This window comes from Morchella importuna (genome assembly GCF_003444635.1).
Source record: "Morchella importuna strain M04M26 chromosome Unknown Morimp01GS004, whole genome shotgun sequence".
NCBI classification, from domain to species: Eukaryota; Fungi; Ascomycota; class Pezizomycetes; order Pezizales; family Morchellaceae; genus Morchella; species Morchella importuna.
The window spans coordinates 1,327,432-1,339,743 of NW_025763401.1; the positions used below are offsets into that span (position 1 = coordinate 1,327,432).

Genomic DNA, 12,312 nt, shown 5'->3' on the forward strand with positions numbered 1-12,312 from the left:
TTTCCATAGTAGTAGAACAGCAATAATCGGTTTTATTCACAAATGAGGTACTAAATCGCAGCATGGATAGCATGTAGATTGCTTGCTCAACCTTTGATGCCAACAAATATTTACAGCCCATTCCACGACTGGGCGAAATAACCAAAGAGACCATAAACCTCATCACCAGTACTACCCCCAATTAAAAACTTGAAATTAAATAAAGTTTACTTTTTTCCATTGTTCTTCCCAGGTGTGCCCTGCCCCTGCTGACTTGGGCCGTCAACTGCTCTTTCAACGGTTCCAGCAATTCCGCCCTGTGCAGCATCAAATTGGCTTCCGATGGCTCCCTTGGAGGAGAAGGGACCTCCAATCTTCTCGCCAATCTGACCAATGGCCCCATCGGCTAATAAAAGGTTAGTTTCCAGCGAGCTTGATAGTTTTGGGAGAGCATTACGATTGAACTGCTTTCCGATTGCACCGCCTGATGAAAGGATCGAAGGGTTCTGTGTCTGTCAGAAGGCTGAATCACTGGCAAAACCAACTGGAGATGTTCAAACCTTTGCATCGGAAGGCATCTTCTCGCCAACCTTGTCAGCGGCCCTGTGGATTGGGTTATCATCACCGGCAAGCTTGCGGGAGGACATTGTGAAAGTTGCTGCTTGAGGAAGAGTGATAAACGACTTCAAAGAAGCTACAGGTAGTTTTTGAAGCGTGTTTCGGAACATTTGTGAGGAATGGTTAGAAGTTGAGTGATGGGGTTATGGTTTTATAAACCAACTAGCCGTCCTACAGGTTCGTTATAAATCACGCATTCCGCGGGACTTTCTGTGAGTTTCCTGATTTCTGATGGATAGTGGTCAACATCATGCTGATCTCTGAGCCTTGCCGCTGGCCGAAGCCGTTCTCGAACATCCGGGGGAAGCTCTCTAAGGGAAACATCGTGGTGTTTAGGGATTTAGCTCCTCTAGCCGGACACTGTCGTCATCATTTTCTCTAGCTTCCTAGCCCCACAACGTTAACTACCACCACCACCACCACCACCACGTCGCGTCATAAGGGGTTGATATCGCTATAACCTAGCGTGATGTCACTCATGATCGATAAGGGTACTTTCCCCTTGTTAGCCCAACAAGAAGGCCTGGTTCTTCAAATGTGGGGAAGGGGGACGGGGCGGCAAACCGCCAAACCTTTCCCGATAGCCACCGGTGGTCATGGGTGCGTTTATTGTACCGAGCTCTGCGGATTCGACATCCTGGTGGACGGAGAAGCCAGCCACAACGGTTCGTTCTGTCGACATCGACAAGGCAAGCTCGTTTTCGGACTCATTCGCGTTGTCAAGCATCAAGTCAACACCTTTTGACGTTTAGTATCATCGTGGCTAGGACCAAGTCACCAATCATACTAAAGATTTTGGTTTCAATCATTTTTTTTTGGATATTGTATGCTGATAGAAAATAAACATATCGCAGAAAAGAGAATCAAGTAATATTACACATATTCAAGTATCAATTACTAAAGAGATTCTTCACAGCCCGCAAAGTCGCCATCATGCAATACACATCTACGTAGTCGTCTTGAGTCTTGATGGCTTGATAGCCCTGGTGTCGGGGCCACTCGACTTTGCGCCCGTTTTTTTGTTACAGGTCGTACCGGCCTTGCACTATTAATTATCAGCAATAGAACCCCAAGGCCGCAGAAAAAAGAGATAACTTACACATCCGCCCTTAACACAAGTACTCCCAGCATCACACTTATAGAACCTTAATTAGCGTCAAATCATCAAGAAAAACACGGATGCGACGCGAGAACTCACGTAGCTCCCGTTTCTGCAGCAAGTTGTATTCTTCGGTATACAAGTCTTGTTCCCACACAGCTTCTCGGTAACTTTACAACAGAGGGTTCGCCCATCCTTGTCAGGAAAGCACCCAGTACCAGGCTCGTTGCAGCAGCCGCCACTAGGACAACAGGCCCCACCCATACTACAGCAGGCGTCTATCAGGGCTTGTTAATAAGCAAGATTTTATAAAGGCGTTTATATTCTATACCTTTTGATCCACAGAATCCTGTTTTATCGGCACAGAAGGAGCCATCTAACCCTGAGGGTAAATAAATGGGTGACATGAGCTCCGGGACGTATCCAGGCTCCTGCTTCTCAAGGTCTTGAGATGCCTCTGGGTCATTTTTACTATTTTAACATGTTAGTTTGGTTTATGAAATTCAAATTTTTGATCTACTTACTCTGACATGCCTGGTGACTTGCGATGTAGGTGATTACTTGCATGAGTAAACACCTGAGTTGCAAAGAACAGGGTCGAGAGAGCGAAGTATATCGTGGCCTTCATGATAGATATTGTCACAAATATGAGTTTAGAGACTATAGTTAGTGATCTAGTTTGAAGGTGGATAAGGTGGGCTATATTGATAGCCATCTTCGAAACGGGATCTACAGAGGTTGGGCATCCATCTACCGGTCCGTTTCAAACGCAAGTAAGGGTCGAATCTGTAAGGTACAAGCTGCAGCCGAAGTGAGGAGGGCAGAAGTAAGGGATTCATCAAAACTATGGGGAGTCCGACGACGATGCGAATTTAACACACATAAAGATATGGGAAGTGTGTATAAAGACCGGCACCGACTATTGGCCAGAAGGTCGGGGTATTTCCCAACAGCAGAAATGGAGACAGCATACATATGTGCTGGTTTGTCGATTGATCGAAGGTCCAGACTTTCTCCAACGGATGATGTTTTTTCTTTCTAGTAGTGACATGTGTATTCATCTCCCATTGATCTGGCCGCATATAAATTGGCCGAAAGGTGGAATCATTCGTTTTTCCTCGTGCAGATATCCGCACCGAGTGAAAAGCTATGATTTCGGGTATCCCCGTCCAATCCTTTATCCCGCCCCTCTGCAGTAACCGAGCCCTCGATACAATTTTTTCACTAACCAGAAACATTAAAACAACCGACCTAGCCGCCGTCACGTGAACCCACAAAGTTTCATCATAATTCTCAGCCTCCATTTCAATTCTCACGAAGGAAGGGAGAGTATCACCAGATCTCACCCATTTACTGCCCGCATATCGTTTCCCTCGCCTTCCTCCAAGCTTCTTGCTCTTCTTCAGTGGAGAGAAATCCAGAAATTACCACCAAAAAAAACAGAAACGATAATGGACGGCGAGTCCGTCGTCACGACCGCTCCCCCGCCAACTCGATGCCCCGCTGACCCCGCCTGCCGCCGTTCCTTTGGTGGTACTACGGCCCAAAAGAACCTCAACTCGCACCTGAAAAACGTACACACAGAGTACTATCGTACCTACGTCCGTCCCATCAAGGGCCCCAAGAGAATCAACCACGATGCCTACATCAGACAGAAGCAGAAAGACCCTGAAAAGGTCAAGCGACACAGGCTGCTCGCAAGGCTGAGAAAACAAGCGCGGAAAGAGCAAGTGGAGTGCATGAAGCGGCAGCGTAGTCCGAGTCCTCCACGAGCACCCGATCAAGGACTTCTCGCCATTGATATGGGGAACCCGTATTTTGTATTGGAGTCGGAATGCGGAATGTTTGTGGGACACACGAAGGGAGACCTGATGAGATGTGATGTGGTTAAAGTGCGAGATTTCATTTTCGATTTTCCTGGAGGTGTTGAGACTAAGGACTTGAAAAAAAAAATAGATGCTGGAGGGCCTGGCGAGCAATGCATCTCGCAATGTTGCTGCCGCAGCGAAGATCCGGAATGCTATTGCCGTTGCGCGGTCGCAGGAGAAGGAAGCTTTAGCCGCCGATTACTACCGATACCGACGCGCTTTGCAAGACGTGGAGACCTTTGCTGAGCGTCAAACATCGTACCAGGCAGAACTATCTCACATAAGGGAGCGACGGCTGGCACCAGAGGGATTCCTCGATGAACAGGCGGTCCAAGTACGAGTAGAAGAGCTTCTGGAGAGATACGCCCAACGCTCCAAGACGGGGGGTGAAAGCACAGGCTCCGATAATGGGAATCACGATAAGTTGGACGACCGGGACGGTGAAGGCGAGCCCGAGGTGATTGTAGGAGATAGCGAGATACGATAACAGCCCGAAGCAGTTGGCTGGGAGATTGAAATAGGCCTGGTTTTTAGTGTTTCTGCGTGAGACGACATTCCCATGTGGCCTTGGTTTTGAAAACTGCAAGAAAGCCCTGTAACACTCTATTCCATTCCAAACCCTTTTGAATTAGAAGCCCCACCTCGTCCTTGACTTGGTCTGCGGCATGTTGTGTCACTGATCAATTGATATCCTCAATAGCTGTACCAGTGAGATCAATTTGCGGATTCAGCCGACAAACGTTCCTGGAAGATTCTTCCTTCATGTTAAATATCGGCAAGGGATATGGTGAATGATCAATAATCAGAAAAACGTATCTCTAATTTGATTTATGGGAGCACCTGATCTCAAGAAAACAATTCCTTTGATCCGCGAGACGAAGAACCCAACCGGTGCCCACCTACCAGAGGGAGTGATGTTCCGCAGGATATTCTATGCTCTGATCAAAAAAACCCGTAGCAAATAGAGATCTGAAAGCAGAGAACGGTTTGAGGATAAAACCCTGAAGACATGGACTCGTAGTCAGGTATGAGAAGAGGTGTTGTCATCCCATCGCCTGTATTACAGAGCATACAGCTTTGGGAGGGTTGGCGAGTGGGAGCTAGCGAGTTGGGTGTGGTGACAAATGGGGTGAGCAATTGGCTGAACAGCCCTTCGACCCCAATCCAGTTCTTTGGCTCAATTAGTCGTTGATCAACCTCGCTGCCGGACCGTCAATCCCCTGCTTTGAGAGGTATAGATCTGTACTGTGATACATCGCGGGGTACTTCCAGTGACTAGGCTAGAATATGAGTGGACGAAGGGATTGAATAACGATCCATTGGATACTACAACTCCGCGGCCAATTACCTACTCTCTGGTTTATCCGATAGAAAAAAGAAACTCGACAGCATAGTAACCAACCTGATACAGGTTTTGATCGTGTTGGTCATTTCTTCCTTTATGCATGTAACGATCGGGCGAAGGATTACTGAAGTAGATAAACTTCTCTGGTCTCGCTCAAACTTCACTCCAACGGTGACCATCATACTACCTCCCACCTAGGCCTAAACACAGAAAAGTCCTTATGAATCAGTCAGTAGAAATGTTTATGCCGATGACCAATAGTTAGGCCTAACTATGCTCTTTGGACACAAGACTAGCCATAGCCCTTAAATAAGAAAGAGGGATAGAACAAGTACGTTTGTAGCCGAATATATTACTTAAGCAAGTATCTCATAATTAAGGGCCTCGATTGTAGTCCACTCCGCCCTTTCGTGGTTGGAACCTGTAATTGGGTCCATCGAGTCCGTCTTGTCATGGACGAAGGGTGCCTTAATATGGCCCACAGGTTTCGCCCACGACCATAGGCCTGTTTGAATCTATGTATTTGGGTTTTGAAAACCCAGCAATGTTTATCTCAGAGATCAAATTATCGAAGGCCTCTTTAGGGGGACTTTTATTCGAATGATGTGCTTTATACAGCCAAGGCCTATGAGTGGTCTTAAATTTCTCGGAGAATACAAGCAATAAAGTGAAAGAGAATAGCTTCGAGTGATCATTCATGACTAATTAATGTGCTAGGCTCTATTCGATTGTAGCTTCTTTTAATAGCCCTCATATTTAATCGATCTTAGTATATAGTCATTGTTTATGATCAGATACTGGAGAAAGGGGGGGGGGGGGGGGGACCCCTAGATCTGGGAATCTCGGCGCTCGCCTCGTAAGATCTAGATCTATAGAGGAACTCTATAAACCTAGGTTTTTTGGCATTCAGACTTTGTAGGTTGGTAAATTAGGAAATGACAGTTGGGAAACAAGCTCTCTTTTTATCCCTTTTCCTCATATGAAAAGGCCCAAAAGTGATTGAAAGGATTGATTCAAACATGATCTTTTTTGTTTGGGTAAAGTTAAGGCACGAATTACATGTGCATTTACCTACACAGAAGTTTTGAGTGTACGCTAATCCAAAAAAGAACTCGGGCTATAGCTAGGCCCACTACTACATGACATTGTATACATGTATTTTCGACTCATACTATAAAATTGATCATGACATTATAGGGATGTATTGAACTAACCTGAAAATAATTCTATTCTCGACATACACTAGTATCAAATTGAAGACTATATAAAGACCTAATAGTTATCAATGCATCTATAACGTATCGATAAATCACATCAAGTTACCGCAATGACCAACGTTCACAAATACAAACCGCGTATTATCGAGGTCGCCTTCCTCGGCGACCCACGGATAGGAAAGTCAAACCTTATAACAACCTTCACCAGTAACTATTACTCGGGCGAATACACAGCCACTTTCGAGTACACTTACACCTCCGAGATTATACTCGGAGATTGCTCTGCCGCCACGATATCTCTGCATGACCTCGGCGGTAGCCCCAACTACGACCATTTACGCGTCCTATTCCTTAATGTCCATACCAAGATCAACGCATTTATTTTATGTTTTGAAATTGGAAACGATCAGAGTATATACAATATCAAAACAAAGTGGTGGAACATCGTGAAACATGCGGCTAAAGATGTGCCAATTGTGGTTGTAGGGTTGATGGCAGATAAGGATCCGGAGGGAGGCTGGTATGAGGAGAAGGCGAAGGAAATAATTCTCGGGGTGGATAAGAATAAGAAGAAGAAGAAGAACGAGGAGATGGGGGAAGGGTTTTCCTACGCGCAGTGCTCAACACTGACAATGAGGGGGTTTACTGAGGTTTTCGAGCTAATTATTAAGACTGCGACTCAAGATTAGAAGGAAAGTCCAAACGACAATTACTGGGCTATAAGTTTTGCTCCGGATATAAAGGCAACATACACAAGAGGACAATACTAAGTTGCGCGGGGGGATTCTTTTAGGGTATTTAAATGGGATTTTGTATGTAAATTAAAAGTATTTGGGAATGACGGGCTCTGATTATAAATCATGGTTTGAAAGTATATATATATATATATTACCCAAGTATATAAGTTTTGCTTCTTCATTGTTGATTTTCGCATCCTGACTCCATTTTAAGCTTTGGTAGATTTTATATGTATTGTATATATACTAGCTATAGCTAGATATTGTAAAACCCTTTCTATACGACTTAATATGACAACTTAAAATGTTGAGGAAATTATTTCTATCCTCAAAACATTTAAATTATAAAGCTATCTCTTTACGTTACTTTCGATTATTAATGTCATATAGGTACATGTATGGCGTGGAGTGCGATCTCCCGGTATTCAATGTCTGAAATAAAGATTCAAGAGCCAAAAAGGACCAGTAATCTTTAGGTAAATGTGATGACCACATGAGCCATGGGTGACCTTGATGTATTGTACGGCTATAGCTATATGGCCTATTATATATCGAACTCCATCATTTGACACTCGAAAATGTGAATGATTAGATCCAGACGCGGCTGGTCAGACTGATCGTGATTTCCTATAATTACATGTATATATGTATGTAGGTACGTACAGCGGTGGGTAATAAGTCATCGGACAACCTAGCCACAATTTTGCCTGCAAACGTGTATTTTGGTGGCGTTCCGTCTGATGACTTATTACCCATCGCTGTACATGTAGAGAGTCAACAATTTGACCGCGTGCCAAGGTTACCATTCCAATCCGCAAGTTGGGGCCGCTCGGAAGTTTGATATTATTATTATTAGATATAGAGTACTGCGGGCCACTGCCGAACCAACTAATTTTGGTTAGTCACACTTGGCTGGTATCCGGTGCTAGTCTATTATCGGCCACAAATAGTAACTCTTGCAAAATTAACCACATATCAAGACAATAAAAGTATTCACTGATTTATACACAGAGAAACAAAGATTCCCAAACCGAAATCATACCGGGATTATAGTGGTAGTTACGAGAGGAAAAGCTCCTAGAGTAACAACGCACTATCAGAAGGGCGAAGAATATCTTTATATTTAGGAGTCTGAGCCCCATATATATGACCTGCATGGCCATATGGAACTTTCCATTCGCAGGCTGCAATTGAAAGTCCGCACAGTGATACAACTGCATATATTAAACACAATCAGTAATGCATTCACATTCCCAACAAACAAGACGCCCACCCTCCTTCTCCTTTCGAATTTCCCGCAACGCCGCGCCTTCTTCCTCATATTTTACATTCGCCACCTCCATTTCTCCCCACTATCGCATACGACGGAACCGGGCCACTTATCACGGTGCCAAGTCAGCACTAAATTGCTCCCGATCGCTGTCACGGGTACTATGGCCCTACTGTCCGCTCTAATCACCGAGTTCCACTACTTCCCATGGAATAAAGGCCGTTTATTCGGAACCTACGTACTTTACGACCCCGCCTTAAGTTTTCTTCGGTAGCTTCCATGAAGCTGACTCCCGCAGCTGATCCAGCTGATGACCATGGTTGGCGACGGGAGGACACTAGTGAATCGGTATACGATAGGCAGCTATACCATAAAGGTGATGAGAGTACTAGAACTATTCTTCAATATATTCGCGGGTGGGGAGCACGGGATACTTATAAGAATCCGCGTTAAAGCTCAGCCGATGGAGGATCAAACTTCAACGAGCACCTAATTATAGATAGTGTGAATCCCGATAGGACTCTAGCTCTGGCAGAGAGGTCGGCTTAGTATTGATGAATATATTACCCCAAAATGGATCAATCTTTCGCTGATACTATAGAATCGAAAGACGGTGAGATAGTGAATTGATAAACAACTATTATATTGCGGGAACTACTACAGCAAATAAATTTGTTTCTGTGTGTTTTTTCAAGGCTTCCACGTTTTATATTACCTATTAAAAGAGTCATTAATGGTTCCCATGGCCACCAGCTAGGTATCTCCTTTCCCGACTATAGTTCCATACACATATTGAGTGAAAACAGTCTGAGAACTAGGAGACTAGAAACCCACCAAGGTATAATAACTAAGATTATCCGTCAAGGGATACCTTGAATTCCCATGCACCATACAGGTACTGTATCTTTCTTCCTAGCTACCTCCCAGATCCCACTAAACATGTTCAACAAATCAAGGCTCCAGCTCCGCGCCGAGCACCTCTCCCTTCCTCGCCCACAACTGAGCTCTTATCCCGCAATCCTGGGGGCTGTTAAAAGTCTCCCCGGAACCCTTATAGAGATCTAGCTCTAACTAGTATAGTAGCGTTCCTCTATACTGACGCGTTCCTGGAAAACGTTCGTGCTTTACCCCGCAGCCCGGCCACCAACCCTTTCCTGACCTCGAGCTCGGCATCTCATGATACAAAGAACGACCACCGACACATGACGGATGACTCCCGTCTACAGGCATCATATTTAGGGATTTTGGCCACGACATACGATATATTCACGTCAGCGGATCAATTCTAATCTGTCAGGATACGTATTAGTCGGCGTCATATTTTATATGGGGATAGTAGGTTTATTTTCTACTGGTGATCTGGCGGAAGAGTGTAAACGAGCTCGAGTGATATTGCGTGAACCCTATCAAGCAATACTTGAGAGAAAACTGTTTCTGACGATAGTGTACTCACGATATATTTCTGTTTTTGCCATGAATGAGAGGACACGTTTTCGGCATGAGTGAGTGCTTTTCCAGGGTCAATGGTTACTTTAGATATTCATTGAAACCATAATTTTCGGAAACACTAATCGGCCGGCCGGCCGTGAATTTAGTTACTGGCACAATAACCATGACGCAATTGCAATAAGCGATATTCTTCCTTTCCCAGATGTAAAACAGATGTAGTTCTTAACGTTATCATCTTTGGCCTTGTAAATTTTCACCTATATATGTATACCCGACAGTAATAGAGTGATCAGACCACAGATATACGGAAGCTCACTTGTACCAAAGTGTTATAGCTTTGTAAATCTCTTCTCTAACCTGGCATAGATCTTTTTTTTTCTTTCTTTCTTTTTCCCCCATCTCATCAAGACGGACAGGATTCGAAGATGTCGAAAATTGCCACTCTTCATTATAAGTGGTCATCAGATCAACCCAGCCGGAACTCCGCCACTTACCCAAAAGTCGTCTCGTTGTGCATGTGCATGTGTAGGTAATATATCTTCGGTTAATTAATGTGGTGGGGAACTTGACGGTAATGCAGTAGTGAAAGACCGGGAAAGCATACTAGGAAACGTGCCAACAGCAGCAACTACAACTATGGACGGGCATTATTAGGTAGTTGATCGACACTAAAATAATCTTGAAGGCATAGATCAAGTGGCTAATTTCAGATACTGCATTAAAATGCCGGTGGGGAAGTACCAGATATGAACACTTTGGGCTTAAACTAATGTTATCTATCCTTGTGCACTATCACCATCTAGACTCCAGACACCTGTGAATATCTTGTAGATGGCTACATGTATATTAGATAGTGGTAAGCTCCTACTTCTGCCGTCGCCTTACCTCATTTCAATCTGGACCTAGTTTATTTCCTCATCGTTCGATCCACGACACATCACAGCTATGCATCTAATCATGCCTACATATTTTCTAGTACAATCTCCAGTACACGGTTAAGTTTTATTGGCCAACTACATGACAAGATTAATGTTGTTTAGTATATAATGTCGGGCTCAGCTTCAGCTAGTTGCGATTGGAGAAAGATACCTGATAATTTAAACCGAATCCTCAAACCTCGAGGGTAATAAGTGAGTTTCTATTTCAGAGATTGGCGAGTTAATACTATGTTCTTCCTGACGGCCATCATCCTGTTTTGTGCAGGAAAGCTCGACCCTTGCATAACATATCTTGATCTTTAGAAGATCATCGAGCTGAGAGGGGTAATCACTGTCCCTTCCTCGTATATATTAAGTCTCCATCTTGCATGATGAGATGAGTTGCATGGAGTAAATGTTTCTGCGACTACACAACGGGCAGCCAGTCAGAGATCAGCTACTGAGTCAGTCTGTCAGTTATCACTTCTTCAACTCTATGTCTCTTCCCTTCTTTTAATACCCTGTTTACACCTTAATTTCGGTTTTGGCCGTATTGGTGAACCACATGGCGGACGTTCGGGCCGAGAGCCAGGTAGTCAACGCGTTTCTTGATTGGAGATGTTTCCGAGGGCCGCCTAATTATCAGGGGAGCGGTTATTGCAGATCAGGAACAGCTTTGCCTTCCGTCTCACCACATTTAGAGTGCTTTAGTCAGTCCTTCTCATTCATAATTCACCGAACAAAGTTATAATATTTTAGCAGTGCGTCAATGGCAAAAAATGGAAATTGTCACCGACTATGAAACTCACTCTGCATTATTTCTTGGCTGTGTTCAAGAATATCGTATAAAGTGCTGATGTCTCACTATGTGGGAAAACAGTGATATCAAACGTACTTTATCTTCAATGTGCCTCTCTCGGTTTCATGCATAGGCTTTAGTTAAACGAGTTCTAACGAAACAAGAGCAATTCCTGGATATATTATACTATAGTTATTACGAAAACCGCTCCTGCGGAATTTCGGTTTTTCCTTGGGTCAAGGGAAGCAACGTGATCATGAGCTGTTGCTTATTGCGAACCACTATTCTGTAAATGGAAAGAAACGTGGTTGATTATGCATACGTAAATTGTTTTTAGAATACATGCTGTATCCTCGACATTAATCCTCTGGAAATCCCAAAGACTATAGATGCACACCTCGGCCTGGTTTTGTCGAGACCAATATGGGGAGGCATCCGAGCTTCGGAACCGCCGCTAGCGCTCCTATCCTATTTCCAACAAGCAGACTGTCGGCCTGGATACTTCTTCGGATCATTAAAAGTGCCCATAAGAAGTAGCTGGGATAATGCCGGCTATTATTGATCTTTGCCTTCTTGAACAGGCGTCTGGTAACAAGCACGTTCCGGAGCCCTATGTCAGGAACGTGAAGCTGGGATTTCGCACAGCTCCGACACGCTCTGGGCTGCAGTTACGGAAATCCTCCGGACATATGGTGGGATAGTAATAATTATTTCTTTCTTCTCCTTCTGAGTAATTCGAAAGAGGACTGTGGGGTGTGGTCGCACTACACTGCGGGGAACTTGCGGGGAAGGGGTAGAGACCTGATGCTTGAAAGGTTGACTCTCAGTTTGAAGAATCAATAATTTTAGGCGTCGGATAAATGAATAATAAGGGTCCATTCCTTATGTAGGAACACCACTTTGGCTCAGGTCCCAAAGGGAAGGGGAAAGTTCTACTTCTACTTGCGCCTTCTAAAAGAAAGCTGTTTTAAGCATATTGACGTTAGAAAATCACTCTCATCGATCGCGGGGTGC

General features: G+C 44.3%; 5 protein-coding genes across 5 annotated transcripts; 3 read left to right on the forward strand and 2 right to left on the reverse strand.

The window, feature by feature from the left end:
• Positions 1–206: 206 nt before the first annotated feature.
• Positions 207–626, reverse strand: LAJ45_02513 (uncharacterized protein; the record flags this gene model as incomplete). The annotated part of the gene is made up of 3 exons (XM_046112104.1): positions 207–385; positions 437–485; positions 540–626. 3 exons carry the CDS (start codon positions 624–626, stop codon positions 207–209), a joined length of 315 nt encoding a protein of 104 aa, XP_045975004.1.
• A 476-nt stretch (positions 627–1,102) lies between these two features.
• LAJ45_02514 (uncharacterized protein) lies at positions 1,103–2,228 on the reverse strand (the record flags this gene model as incomplete). Its single annotated transcript, XM_046112105.1, has 6 exons — positions 1,103–1,335; positions 1,633–1,642; positions 1,697–1,732; positions 1,796–1,974; positions 2,028–2,167; positions 2,221–2,228. 6 exons carry the CDS (start codon positions 2,226–2,228, stop codon positions 1,103–1,105), a joined length of 606 nt encoding a protein of 201 aa, XP_045975005.1.
• Positions 2,229–3,147: 919 nt separating this feature from the next.
• LAJ45_02515 (uncharacterized protein) lies at positions 3,148–4,051 on the forward strand (the record flags this gene model as incomplete). The annotated part of the gene is made up of 2 exons (XM_046112106.1): positions 3,148–3,588; positions 3,653–4,051. 2 exons carry the CDS (start codon positions 3,148–3,150, stop codon positions 4,049–4,051), a joined length of 840 nt encoding a protein of 279 aa, XP_045975006.1.
• Positions 4,052–6,236: 2,185 nt separating this feature from the next.
• LAJ45_02516 (uncharacterized protein) lies at positions 6,237–6,815 on the forward strand (the record flags this gene model as incomplete). Its single annotated transcript, XM_046112107.1, has 1 exon — positions 6,237–6,815. The coding sequence occupies one exon, from the start codon at positions 6,237–6,239 to the stop codon at positions 6,813–6,815; it is 579 nt and encodes a 192-aa protein (XP_045975007.1).
• Positions 6,816–8,296: 1,481 nt separating this feature from the next.
• Positions 8,297–8,626, forward strand: LAJ45_02517 (uncharacterized protein; the record flags this gene model as incomplete). The annotated part of the gene is made up of 2 exons (XM_046112108.1): positions 8,297–8,371; positions 8,432–8,626. The coding sequence occupies 2 exons, from the start codon at positions 8,297–8,299 to the stop codon at positions 8,624–8,626; spliced, it is 270 nt and encodes an 89-aa protein (XP_045975008.1).
• Between the last annotated feature and the right edge of the window lie 3,686 nt (positions 8,627–12,312).